This window comes from Aristolochia californica, unplaced genomic scaffold (genome assembly GCF_029961685.1).
Source record: "Aristolochia californica isolate CCGP_79_NKW_82.1479 unplaced genomic scaffold, dmAriCali1.0.hap1 SCAF_11, whole genome shotgun sequence".
In the NCBI taxonomy this organism is placed as follows: domain Eukaryota; kingdom Viridiplantae; phylum Streptophyta; class Magnoliopsida; order Piperales; family Aristolochiaceae; genus Aristolochia; species Aristolochia californica.
In genome coordinates, this window is record NW_027181782.1 from 4798893 (window position 1) to 4813132 (window position 14240).

Sequence of the window (14240 nt, forward strand, 5' to 3'; positions counted from 1 at the left end):
CTTTAAGTGTTAGACTTTGGGTGTAATTGGGACAAGGGTAGTTTAATTGGAATTGGACTTTACTACTTTCCTCTATTATAAATAGGGGCTCATGTACTCATATTACAACAAGTTAGTGAATTATTTTTTTTCCAGATATTCAATATAGTATCAGAGCAAGTTCACTTGATCAACCCACAGAGATAATGTGATCCTTTTATGATCTATCATCTCTAGTAATATATTGACGGAAAGATCTTCGAGTCTACTTTCCAATGCAAAACGAATTTTTCAATCGAAGTTTTCTATAAAGAAAAATTTATATTTGAAGCAAAAAAGGTTAGACTACAAGAGAGGTTCGAGCAATAGTAGAAAACTTCAAATTTTGAGCCATCTTATGCCATCAAGAACGAGACTTTACAAGCAGAATTATATATCCAAAGAAATATCTGTAAGTCTATTTTCTTACCTATTCAACAAATTCTCAATCTGAGTTTTTAAGAGGGAGATATCGATCTTGGAAGAGTCAATGGTCATGCTGGCCAAAGAAGAAGAGTACTCAGTTCGGTCAGATTACAAATTCCGAAATCTATCAGATTATTTATCGCAAAAGAAGTATATTTTATGAAGAGAAGTTATACTTTTATGAAAGGTATTGAAGTCTAGTTTGATAAGGAAAAAATTTCATGTCAATCTGATTTATATTTAAAGAGATATTTACATTGGAGACACTTTCTCTGTATCATTTGCATATGGATACATTAATGGCTGGAAACCATCTAAAAAGGGAGCATGAGATCTATTTTGTAGGGCGTCTCTGTGCTCCTCCAAAGATAAAATTCTTCATGTGGGGTGCCTGTCAAAGCATGATTCTCTCGGCAGACGTGCTTAGAAGAAGAGGTCACCCCTCAATCGATCCCCTGTGCCCTTTCCACCACTGAAGTTGAAACGACAAGCCACATTCTACTACAATGCATTCTCATGGAAAGTGTGGACTTCCATTCTTAGTATGTTGAGGCTACAATTCTGCATGGCGGCTGATCTGATCTCTTTCAATAAGTCGCTCATTGGTACTCCCTTGCCTGGCCTCGAAAAATTGGTGCTTTTTGCTTATGCTAGTTTCATTCCGTGGGGGCTTTGGAATGAACTCAATCGAAGATAATTTGATGCTAAAAGTGAATCTTTAGATCGGGTCGTGGACCACGTGGTGGGACATATTTCTACTTGGCTTCTGACTAAGAAGTCTTTCTCCTCATTTGTAGGTACCCCTACCCGTGAAAACTGGAGAAATTTGGCAACGATGCACTCTAGGATAAAGGTTCCAGTTTTGTAGGAATGGATCCCTCTTGAACCCGGTTAACTTAAGTTGAACTTTGATGGCTCTTCTCTTGGTAATCCTGAGATCTTTGGTTTCAGAGGGATTATTTTGATTCTACGTCAGCTGAGCTTCATGGCCTCCTCTCCGGGCTCTGTGTTTTCAGAGACAAGTGCAGTGGTGCACTTCATATCGAAGGGGACTCAAAGATGGTCATTGGATGGTGTGAGTGTGCATCCCCTCCCCTGTGGCGACATTAGGATATTTTCTGGAGATTTAAGAAATTACCTCAATTTTATCTTGTATTTGGTCTCACATTCCGAGACCTGCAAATTCTGCAGTAGATGTGCTTGCCAAGCAGGGAGCTACTCTACAATCGATTGTTGTCCGGGATTTGCTCCCTCCTCTTTTGTAATTCTCTTGTTAATATAAATACATCTTTATAAAAAAAAAGATATTCACATTGGAGTCAGCGAGGGTCAAGATACAGAATAAAGAGAATCAATACATCGTGAAAGATTCAAGAATGATCCCTCATTTTGATTCTGAGCTATAGTTTTGGAGATATTGCTATCAGGAGTATCAAAGGTTAGTTCTGTCGAAAATCTCTCATTTTCCCAATTTTCTCTTCTATTATCTCTCTAGGCTTTGACATGATTTAGGTTTCCTTTTCTCCTAAAATCCAAGATTTTTAGCCAAATTTGTCTTCTAATCAGAGAGTTTTAGTCCAACTTATTCACTCCATGATGTGCTCATTCAAGATATACAATATCTTGCATCAATGTTGTTTTCATGCTTTGTGTTTTTGTTACTTGGTTGTATATCTTCTGCATAGTTAACTACAAAAAAATTGTGGTCACCCAAAAAAAAGTTATACTTGGTCAAGTTTATTAAGTTCTACAATTATAATCTCCCCTAGTTTTCCAAAAAATGAAAAAAAGGTCACTTTGGAAGTATGAGTGTTGGATAGTCTCCTCCTTCCAGTGAAAATTGTTTTCCTCAAGTATTTTTTTAGTTTATCATCTTGTATTTTATCACTTCAGAGCAATGCCTAGACCCACTACCTAAAAAGTATAGGAGTGTGCCCAACACCCAACTTTAAGTAAAGTATTTTATTCTTCACCCAAGACGTGATTTGTGTTTGAACTACCCTTAAAAAGTGAGTAGTATCTTGTTTTAACCCTAAAGTCGGGCTAATTTTCTGCCTTTAAAATTGAGCGGAGTGTGTTTCAGACTATGACCATTTTAACTGGTGTATGGAGCTTTGTTGTATGGCTAGGAGTGATTTTCTTCTCCCATATTGTGTTTTGTCCAAGCTAGGTCTCTATGCTTTTTATCCCCAGCTTGAGGGGGAGAAGTAGAAGAAGATGTACAAGAAAGAGGTATTTTGTTCCACATGTTGTAGTAATTTTTAAGTGACCAAAATATTCAAGAAAGGGGGAGCACAAAAGATGAAGTTTTTGCATCTATGAAGATTGTTTTGCGGCAAAGAAAATTGAAGACCAAGAATCCTTTTCATTGCAAGCTGAAGTTATAAACTCCGGTTTGAGCAGGAGTGTTGAAGAGAAGATATGGAAAACTCTTACATGATTCTCACAGAGCCAAAATTTATATAGTGGAGTCTTACAGGAGTCTCAAAAAATGAGGTCTTAAAGAAGAGTTTCAGTTTAAATGTGTTTTAGTTTTGTTAGTCTTCTATTTATGTTCAGATATTTAATTATGCTAAGATTTATCTTTAATTGTAAAACAAAGGAAAAGATAAAGTCAAAGACCCCCCCCCCCCATGTCCTTCCAATGGAGCGTCCTCCTTGGCTCGATCTCCCCCCTGCCTTCCCCTCTGGAATCCTCCCAACTTGGTCCGACATCCCCCCAGCTATAATCTCCAAATCTACTCCAACCATGGCCTTAACTCCCACTCTGCGGGATGATCTCCTCCTATTTCTTCTGGAGCAAGAACAAGATTTCCCACGAGAGGAATTTTTCAGAAATGACGGAGCTTGCAAACATCTTATGTTCGGGCTACCTCGAAGCTGGCTTGGCGATGCGGAATATCAACACCTTCCGATCTCCATGATTGTTCTATCATGGAATGTCAGAGGGCTCGGCTCTTTGTCTAAGCGAGCCCTCATCAGAGCGGCGCTTTTTTATGTTAAACCAAAAATTGCTATTCTACTTGAAACTAAGCTGCAATTTTTTTATTATTCATTTGTTTGTGATTTATGGTATGACACCAACCCTGTGTGGGCAAATGTGGATGCAATTGGCCATTTCGGTGGCATAATTGTCATTTGGGATCCAACTGCTTTTGATGCAATATCTGTCGTTCCGGGACAAATACTCAATCGGTCTCCAGTTTCTCGATCACAACCTCGGAACTTCTTGGGCGCTAGCCGGCATCTATGGACCTACTCGTTACCGTGACCGGGCAACTTTCTGGGAGGAAATCCTCCAGCTTGTCCAGTTATGGGACCTCCCTTGGCTCCTTGGAGGAGACTTCAATGCAACTCTTCTTTGCTCTGACAAAAGCCCTCCTGCCTCATGAACCTCATCAACCATGAGAGCTTTTTCTGATTTCAATAGTCTTGCTCTATCCGAGGTTCCTCTCTCGGGGAAAAAAATCACCTGGACAAACTGCCAAATCTCCCCCCCCCTATTTTGTTTAGGAAGGTTGTCCCACCAATGAGCTACATTACCCTGTAAAGCATGGGTAAAGAAATTAAATGCTGATTCATGCATATTTGCAGCATTGCTCATGCTTCTTTCCCAATCTTTAAGGACCTTTTCTCCATCCTTGGGGCAATCCAAGTTGAGGTAAAATCCAAAAGGGTTTATGCTATCTATGGTTTGATGTCCCTTAGTAGCATTTGAAGGATCGACATTTGTGTATTTTGTCGCATACCTTTGTCCTCCCAGGGATATTTTGGAGTGGGAGAAACTTTCTCGTTCTTGCGGGTGAATCGCAGTACGGTTTCGGAAGTTATCTTGAAAGCTATCTTCTATGTGGGTGTCTCGTACCTTTGAAGTTTCTACTTCAAAATGGTCGCTACCACGAAGCATTCGAAATCTTTTACCAAGATTATCTGCCTTTTTGTCTTTAGCAGAGTAGTTTATTTTCTTGGTATTTTCTTCTGCAACTTTATCAGATTCCCAGGCTTCTGGTTCACTGTCGTGTTGCTCTTGTTGTTTACTAGAGGAAGGTTTTTCCTCTTAAACATAATAAATCGAAGGTATTACATTCTGCGTAAACTTCATCATCGGTGGAGGAGGATGCTTTTGAGGCGATCCTAAAAGCAGGTGGTGCTAGATCCTTTTTTCTTCTAGGTGCTATGCAAGGTGTTGCAAAGTACACTAGGTTTTTAAGCCATCCGGTGATGTCAGGAAGGCCTAATGGTAATGGAGTTTCCATATCCATTAAGTAGAAAAACTCATTCATTTTTACAAAGCTAAGAGGTTTAGCTTTTGTTTAATTTTTTCGATCTTGCATCGTAATCTATGGATGCGATTCGTATATCTTTCCCAATGGAAATAGTACATATCCATGGCGTAGAGAGAATCATCTTCTGGTTAAAGCATGTTTCTTAGTAAGAGAGTGAAGGCAAGGCCATCTCTCTTTCTTTGTAAACGATCTAAAAGTTTTTGTCTATAGATCATCTATTTCGGGATGCTATCCAAGCTTGTTTAGCATCGTCCTTTGTCCGGAATTTTCTGTGAGAATTTCCGGGAAATCCTATGACTTGAGCTTGGGCTTCTTCCCAGCTGTCATATATTCCTGTTTCTCTTCCTATGAAGACAACATACCAGTATTTTGTCTTTTTTGGTTTTCCGTATGTACTTGTAGAGGCTTCTCCTGTTGAAGTGGTGTCTACAGGTTGAGATACGGTTTCTTCTTGGGTCATTCTATAGATTTCTCTTTGCAGAATGATTACCAAATCTTCTAAGAATTGCTTAGATAGCATATTCTTAAAGTTCAAGTTGTTCAATCCTGATTTGGTGTTTCAGGTCTTTGATAACTTGTTTTAATCCTACTGGACCGAGTCCTAAGAATCGTCCATCTCGGATTATCCTTCTTCCTTCGTTGTTATATTCTACAACTAAAGGATTTTCTTCGAGCTCTTTGAGTTTGGCTTGAACTCGTGAGAGTCGATCTTTTAACTGTCGAATCCAGACCCTCTGGAATTCGATTTGATTATCATACCTTCTGGTCATGATATATTCTCGCAGTCGAGAATAATTTATAAGTCTTATCGTTGGATTAGACCTATTTTGTTCCATAATGGACTTTTGGTTTTGTACATTTGTTCCTTACAAATGTTTACATGGGATGTGACCGGTATGGGTCGTAACTGTTTGGGAGTATGTATACCTAAACAGAAAGAATCAAAGTTAAGCTTTGACTTCTTTGAGACATACAAAACCAAGTCTACTACTCGGCTCTGATACCATTTTTAAAACACAGGGTGAGTCTCTAGCAGACTCTGATAGCGGAATACTGATACCAAAAGCTCTATTGCTATGATATCGACACAAAGTCTCTAATAGACTTGCACACACAGTGGGAGAGAACCTAGGGATGAGGGCAGCGGAACAAGAATCCTAGGGACTGCTACCTGCCAGTCTCGAGCTACAAGCAGTGGAAAACATTGATGATTCACACAATACTATTCCTATAGTTACAGTTCTACAGTTCTATCATTTCACTATCATATCACTCTCTGCTTCCTACCGCATGTCACTGTTCTGTACTCGTTTGTGTCTATGTCATAGCTATCTAATAGGCCCAACATGACTTCTGCTGCTACTTAGAACTTCTTCGGGGTTTGACCCTATTCCTGCCGGCTTACCACCAAGTGGGCAATTCCGTCGATGCGGTCCTCACGGTCTCCAGAGGCCCCCAAGCCATTCCTATTAACCGTTGCGGCTCCATGGCTGCTTCAGCAGGGTAGAGCACAGCTCCGTTTCGTTTTCTACCTCGGAGCATAGCTGAATAATTCCAAGTCTCTAGCTTCTGTCCTATTTGGCACTATTTCGATACTATTTCTTTTTGACAAGTGAACAGTAAACATGAATAGTAACCATGAATAGTAAAAATGAACAGTACTTTTGAACAGTAACTTTGGAACAGTAAAAACAAACACTGTGGAGATCATATTATATAGATGCGGAATATGAACAGTAATAACAACTATTGTGGAGATCATATTTATATATTCGGAACGTGAACAGTAATAACAAATACTGTACGAATCACAATATTACAAACATGCGGAAATATAAAAAACATTGTTCAAAACAATAAAAACATAACTAAATACAGACCGATACTTTGTAAATACTGAATGGAACCTCCTCTTCCCAAATGTCTCTAGCCAAGTCCTAAATAAAATAGGACTTGGCCATTGGCCTATCCAACTCAACACTCGGCCAGTTACGTGGGAAAGATCTCCTTTTCGTTTTGAGAATGCTTGGCTGTTAACCGAGGCCTTCATTCCCTTCTTCAAAATGTGGTGGCTCGAGCTGGAAAATCATCCTAACCCAGGCTGGGCCCTCCCTCTGAAACTCAAAGCCCTCAAGCCGAAGATTAGACTGGGGGAAAAAAATCTCCGAATTTCTGCTGCTTCCCAGAAAGAATCGATTCGCCGCCGCATTTCTGAGTTGGATCTACTAGAGGAACACAGGTTAATCTCTCCTTCTGATTTCTTAGTTAGAAATAATTTAAATTCAGAATATCTTTCGTTTCTTCGTTCTGAATCTGTTCATTGGAAACAACGTTCAAGATTTCGATGGATGGCCGAGGGAGATAGGAATACAAATTTTTTCCATTCCATCGCCTCAGCCAGGAGGAGGACTAACCGTATCACTGCTCTCTGTAACGGAGAACAAGTGATTTCGGATAGTGCCTCCATTTCTAACCTCTTGGTGTGAAGTACTTCGCAGAACTATATTCAGAAGTCTGTTTCAGAAGACCAAAACTCCATCAGCTTGACTTCGAGCGTATCTCATCTATAGACAAGGTAAGATTACTAAATTACCCCTCATGACATCTTTTAAAAGAAATTTAAAAACCTTTTTTCTAGGAAAACATTGATTCAAAGAATTGAAATTCTCTTCCTTCAAAGTGAAGGTTTAGGATTTCTTCATTAGTGATTTCCTAGAGCTAATTTCTCCCAAAAAAAAGCCTCTAGGATGAGAATATGTGCTTATGACATTTCCTTTTAAACACTAACACTCAAAAATCTAAATTGAGGATGTCACATAGTTCTGTGACAATTTCGACAAGCTTGGGAGTATTGGAACTTTAATTTTTCCTTCAATCGAAGATAAAAAACCTTTGCACTACAATTTCTGATCAAGATGGAAAGGAAACATTGAAAAAGTAAGTACTTATCTAGGTTATTGTTTGTTTTTTCCTAGGCTAGATATTTCCTTTTCTGTCAGTGTGATCAATTGGTATATGCAAAAACCTTGAGTTTCCTACTGGTTGGCATTAGAACGAATTTTGGAGTATCTGAAGAAGTCACTCGAGCAAGGATTGCAATATGCTTCTTCATGAATTTATCTTGAATTGGGATCTTTTGGCTCAATACTTTATCCAAGTTTTGTTGAGGTAGCAACCCCAAATTTCACCTTGAATTGGTCAAAGTATGTGAAATTTCTTACTTTTCGGGGAGAATTAGACCTTGTTATAGGGGATCTATGGTTGACCAATACTGTGCACCATCATTTAGCTATTGCATTTATTTTTTTGATAGTTCGTCATAGGACTAACTAGGGCATCGGTCATGATTTGAAAGATATTTTAGAGGCTCATAAAGGTCCATTTGTAGGTCAGGGCCATAAAGGTCTCTATGAGATCCTAAAAACTAGCATACTTAATTATCTCTTAACTTGGCTATTTTAGGCTCTTCAACCATTGTTGTAGCTCCCCATATGTAGTCCATGCTCCTCTATCCATACTTAGCTATTGACTATTTTTTTTTTTTTATAAAGATGTATTAATAAAACAGGAGAAATTACAAAATTTGGGGGAGCATTTCCCTTACAACCAGCGATTGTAGGGTAGCTCCTGCCTACAAGTACATCAGCCGCCGATACTTAGCTATTGACTATGGGACACAACTTTTGTTGTTCTCATGTCTCATGTGGATTGGTGGATTTCTCATAGTTGGTGCTGCTGCACATGCAACCATTTTTATGGTAAGAAACTATGATCCAACTACTCGATACAACAATCTATTAGATTGTGTACTTAGGCACTAAGTCTCATGGTCATATTCACATTGAAGGCTTTTCTGATTCTAACTGGGGGGGGGGGGGGGGGGGGGGGGGGGGGGGGGAAGATCTTTCAGAAAATAGGGCTCCAACTGGGGCTACATCAGGACCTTTTTGGCACCTTTGAGATGGTTCGAGGGATTCTCTTTCCTCGGTTGGGCAAGTTAATTCTTTCGGCTTCTTGTGCATGTTCCATGGTGCATTTGGGTCATGCGGAACAACTGGAGATTCAACTCCAAAGCTAGCACCCCAGACAACACGACTTCTCATGTCGTCGGCCTCATCTCGAGCTGGCTTCATACAAAGAAGGATTTTGCCACTCTATCTGGGGTTTCCCTTCGGGAAAATTGGAATTTGATCGCGCACATGTCTGGCCCCAGGAGAGCTCCAAGTATGGCTATTTGGGATCCTCCCCCTTGCGATTGCATAAAACTGAATTTTGATGGTAGTGCTATTATTGTAAGGGATCTACTTCCTCTTCCTTTGTAAATATTCTCTTGTTAATATATATACATCTTTTTCAAAAAAAAAAAAGAAAAAAAAAAAGATAGTTGTGTTATTGGATGTCCTTGGTCCAGCAGGAGGTGGTGTGTTCAGAGGTCACAATGGAGACCCTATTTTTTCTTATGCTGGTCCGGTGAGCATTGTTGATTCTAATACTGCTGAAGTTAGTGCTCTGTTGTTCGGCCTACAAATCTTCAGGGATCGTCTCCATGGCAAGTTAATCATTGAAGGCGACTCGAAGACGGTTATTAGTTGGTGTTCCAAGGACAACCTCCCCCCTTGGCGCCACTGGCCCATCACTGATAGTATTGCCGACATTGTGTCTTCTACACATTGTAATTGGAATTTCATTCTTAGATCAGCCAACTCTTTGGCAGATAAATTGGCAAATTTGGGAACTTCCCAACAATCTCTCATTGTTTGGGAAGGCTTCCCTCCCTTGTAATATACTCTCTTGAGTTTTTGCCTTAATAAAAATCAGCATCATTTAAAAAAAAAAAAAAAAAGATGATAAAAAGTCTACTTTAGAATATTGTACCTTGGTGGGAGGAAACTTAGTTACCTGTAGGGGTAAACAAATATAGTAGCTTGGTCAAGTGCTGAAGTAGAATTGAGCCATGACTCATGCAATAAGTGAAATTCAGTGGAAATGCACTTATCTTTTGAATAGCCTTTACCTCTCCATTGTGATAATCAAGTTGCTATGCACATGACCTTCTACCCATATTCCGTGAACACATAAAGTATATTGAGGTTGATTGTCATTATATATGGGAAAAACTGAAAAATGGGATTATTTCTACAAACAATGTTCCACCAAAGCATTAGCTTCTGGTCAGTGTGTTTCAAGCTGGGTTCTAATGATGTGTATGCCACAACGTGAGGAGTGATAGAAAACTACTGAAAGACCACTGGATTTATAATTTCTGTTATTTTTTTAGTTCATTACCGAATGATTGTTTAGCCCTCACTTTTAAGTGTATTAGTGAAGGGTATTCTAGACACTTTATATTGAGTCTGTGTTGACTCCTTCTAGTATAGAATTAGGAAACGAGATCCATCAATCTCGATAACTACTTTTCACTCTCCCTCATACTTCTTCCTCTCTTCTCTTCTAAAGCTCTCTCAAATTTAACCTAATATGGGATCCTGAAGCTGTAACATTACCAACACTTTCTTAAAGAGGATTCTTCTAATTGGACTTGTTGATAACTAAGAAACTAATAAAAGTAGAAACTTGCTGACTTTCCATGGTAGAAGTTATTAAAACATATACTTTTTTTAAAAGTCTCTTTCCAAAAATAGTAAATTGCTGTTCTCATTCTTCCTCTTTCCTTTTTACTTCCTTCTTTCGTGAACATTTGATGGTCTAGGATGACTCACTCTGTCCTCATAGTTTTCAGTAACTACTTTAACATTACTATGTACTACTTCAGCGCTGACCATCTTTATATTCTGGTATGAATAAATCTAATCAACTGATGCTCCACGCACTGCATTAGAAATAGCAAAATTCATTGTTACATTGATGTTAGTGTTAAAATCACCTTTCTCCAGGCTTTATCTGGTCGGACATCAAATACAGAGATGAGCAGCTCTGAGCTAAAGGAGGAAAAGAGTGAGATATACAGTCACGACATGACACAAGCTATGGGTGCTGGTATGTGCATATTCTTTTGTTGTTTCCACATTATCAACTGCCCTCAAAAGACTGTATACATGATCAATTCAACATATTTTTTTCTCTTAATAGTGGTGATCCATCCTAACGTTTATTTTCTTCTTCTTATCATGACCATACAGCGCTGACATACCGGCATGAACTAGGAATGAACTACAACTATATTCTCCAAGATTTGATTGTTGGATCTTGTTTACAGGTAATCTCACAGCCAATTCTAAATGCAATCTTTCCCTCTCTTTTTTTTTTAATCTTTTACATTTACATCACTAAACACAGACACCTGAAGATGTTGACAAGCTTCGCACCATTGGAGTGAAGACCGTTTTCTGCTTGCAGAAAGATTCAGACCTTGAGTATCCCCAATTATGAGGTTTATTGTTGCTTTCTAGATCAATCTCTAGCATTTTTTTTTTCATTATAATCTTTAGAAATTTTACTTATCGAATTTCCTTTTATTTTATAGCACTCTTTGGTTAAATTTCTTTAACTAGCTTTCCTAGATATTTTGGGGTTGACATTGGTGCCATTCAAGATTATGCAGAGCATTGCAAAGATATTGAGCATATTCGAGCTGAAATAAGGTTAGATTAACTCTATGGAGGATCATCATCTCTTATGAACTGTTGTATATGTGGATCTTCTGTGAAATTGATCAAGCTGTTAGTAAGCTACCGTGAATTTTTTGTTTATAAAAAGCACAAATTAGCTTCAATAATTGACAACAATTGCAGTTTAGTGTTCTGTCTTGTCGATAATAGAACATGCATAGGCAAAGAGAATGTTCTCATGTGAAATTATTCTGTTTAATGAGGTCAGCTCACCAAATTTGTAATAAGTCTATCTTTGCTGCATAATGAAGCCAGAGGTAACTGCCATTAGCATATAGCTTGTAATGTATGGTTTATTGAAATTGCTTGCTACTGTGCATTTACAATGTTGTCTATGCTCCACATAACTTATGTTTTTTCAGTTAATATATTGAATTTTTTATCCACTAATAAGTACTCCACATTTTACAAAGTGTCCTGTTTAACATGTGACTCAACAGGGACTTCGATGATTTTGATCTACGAATAAGACTTCCAGCTGTATTGAGCAAATTATACAAGGCTGTAAAGCGTGATCAGGGTGTCACCTATATACATTGTACTGCTGGGCTTGGAAGAGCTCCTACTGTAGCGGTTGGCTATTTAATTAACATAGTTTCACCAATATCATTTGTTGCACACAGATTGTTTTCTTGTTGCACACAGATTGTTTTCTTGTTGCAAAATCTACTTGTTGGTCTTCATGCAGTTACTTGTTTTCAAACAATTCAGTTTTTCCTTTTTTAATATCATATAACTTTATGCATTAAAAAACGCTAATACTTTTTCGGAATTTTTTTTACTACAGTTAGCCTTGATGATCTGGATTCTCGGTTACAAACTAAGTGAAGCCAATCAGTTGCTACAGGTTAGTCTCACTTCTTTTGTTTCGATTTCAAGTAGAATTCCACGGTTGTTAGTTGCATTATGGGACATGCACAGAGCTACCAATTTGCATTTTAATGTGGAGAGTAGGAAGAGTAGGAAGGCCGGGTGGTAGCCATTGCGATGTTGGAGAGGCAGCTAGTTCCTTTAGAGATGGTTTGGGCCGGGAGGGTGAGGGATGTGAACTCCGGGGAGGGGCGGAAGTGGGGGTGGGGGATCAGGCTGGCTGGAGTTCGGGGGGGTGTTTGTGGAGGATGCATTAGTGGAGTTCGAAGGCGTGGTAGAGGTGTTGAGGGAAGTGGAGGGTGTTGATTGGACTAGCCAGGGTGGTGTTCGGAGGTGGTTGAGTATGTGGAGTTTGTTTTGCTGCTAGGGTGATTTGTAGAAAGCAAGAACGAAAGGTGGCCCAACCAAAATCGGAATTTGTGATTTGGGGTAAGAAAAAGAGAGCCATGATTGTGTTTTTGTGCCATTGAGTGATACTACACTCCAGGGAGCCGAGGTGGTGTTGTGTGAAGAGGAGGAAGGCGAAATCGCCGGCTCGCAGAGTGTAGCCGAAGCTGTGACCAGGTTTGTTCAAGAGGACCTTGTCAAGCAGATGGAGGAACGAATCAGTAGCTGAGATAGGTAGTGATGAAGGAGCGCTTCGTCCCCAACCGGGAGAGGATTCTGACAACGTCATTGGATTGCTCGTGGGTCTTTCGGATTGTTGTGGTCGTCTCTTCCCATATCGAAACTCGAACGCGGGATTTTTAATAGTCGAGGCCAAATGGATTCTTCTTCGTGATGTTCGGTTGACCACCATTTGCCAGCCGTTGTTGGGATCGCCTTGAGGACCAGGTGTCGCGTGCGTGCTATGCTGCTGCTGTTTCGGGTGGAGAGATCTTCTGCCATCGGATTCGGTGCCGAGTCCCGCCAGAGGAGGCAAGGGGAGACGGTGACGAGACACTCCTGAGTGGAGGAGTGCCGAGCTCGAGGGGGGGGGGGCGGGGGGGGGGATGCCATTTTAAACAAAGGAGGTTATGGCAGTTGACAAAAGAAAAAAATGATTTTTCCCTACCAGAGAGGAGATTGATCTGATTTCTTCCTTTTGGATTGAGAGATCTGAGAGAGAGAAAATCTGCTGTAAAAACTCCCAAGAACTGATGATACTACTTTGATACCATGATTAAAACCAAACAATTAGAGAAATTTGGAGTTGGAAGAGGAGGAGATGTAAAAATGGGAAGAGAATTGAGAGAAGCAGCAATAGGAGGCTGCGTGATTAGTCTCAGAAACCAAGACTAATCCTCATTATAACCTCTTTAAGTGAAAACATGATGAAAGGACTAAAATGCCCTTCAAGTACAACCCTACATATTTTCCTCTATACAAGCCAGATTTTCACACAATTTGAAACATAGGCATATGACATTAAAGACTACCTATCTGATACATTATGACACTTATCAGATATATGGAAATGACCAAAATACCCCTGCCTATGTAATTAAACAGTGGTTAATGTTGTGCCTTTTTTCTTGGGTTTTGTTGTTATATAGGCAATCTTGATGTCCAGTTCATCCTGCCTATGTTGCTTACTATATCTTTCAGGCCTTCTCCATAATACTTAGGATGTTAAATGTAATTTTTACTGTTAGTTATGATGCAAATCATTCAACTCCTTATCAATTCAATAACGTTTAGTCTCTAAATTTGGAATCGTCATCTTGGTTTGACTAGAGTATTATCCAAGGCATATTTTATTTTTCTGGAAAGAGAATTGCTGCTGTGATCATTATGTATTTTTAAAAAAGTTGATTTTCTCAATGTCTCTAATAAGTTGTCATCCTTTACTTTTTATTGCAGAGTAAACGAGCCTGCTTTCCAAAATTGGAGGCCATAAAGAGTGCAACCGCTGATATTGTAACACCATTTCACTTGTTTGTACTGAATTGCAAAGATATTCTCTATTTGAATGACAGTTTTAAGATGCCTGGAAAGCAGCTGGATATCATGCCTATCCAAATACTTCAAT

The 14240-nt window shown here is 39.2% G+C and overlaps 1 protein-coding gene across 3 annotated transcripts in view; it reads left to right on the forward strand.

Moving 5' to 3' along the window:
* The window catches only part of LOC137943902 (phosphoglucan phosphatase DSP4, amyloplastic-like), a 47737-nt gene that overhangs the window by 18519 nt on the left and 14978 nt on the right, over positions 1–14240 (forward strand). For all 3 annotated transcript variants that reach the window (XR_011110770.1, XM_068789333.1, XM_068789334.1), the window contains exons 4-10: positions 10625–10727; positions 10871–10947; positions 11028–11104; positions 11252–11332; positions 11800–11932; positions 12147–12206; positions 14072–14128. Coding sequence is in view for 2 of the 3 variants with exons in the window: in XM_068789333.1 (XP_068645434.1) it covers positions 10625–10727; positions 10871–10947; positions 11028–11104; positions 11252–11332; positions 11800–11932; positions 12147–12206; positions 14072–14128 (588 nt within the window). In the remaining variant the exon portion in view is untranslated. The remainder of the gene's footprint in view (positions 1–10624; positions 10728–10870; positions 10948–11027; positions 11105–11251; positions 11333–11799; positions 11933–12146; positions 12207–14071; positions 14129–14240) is intronic.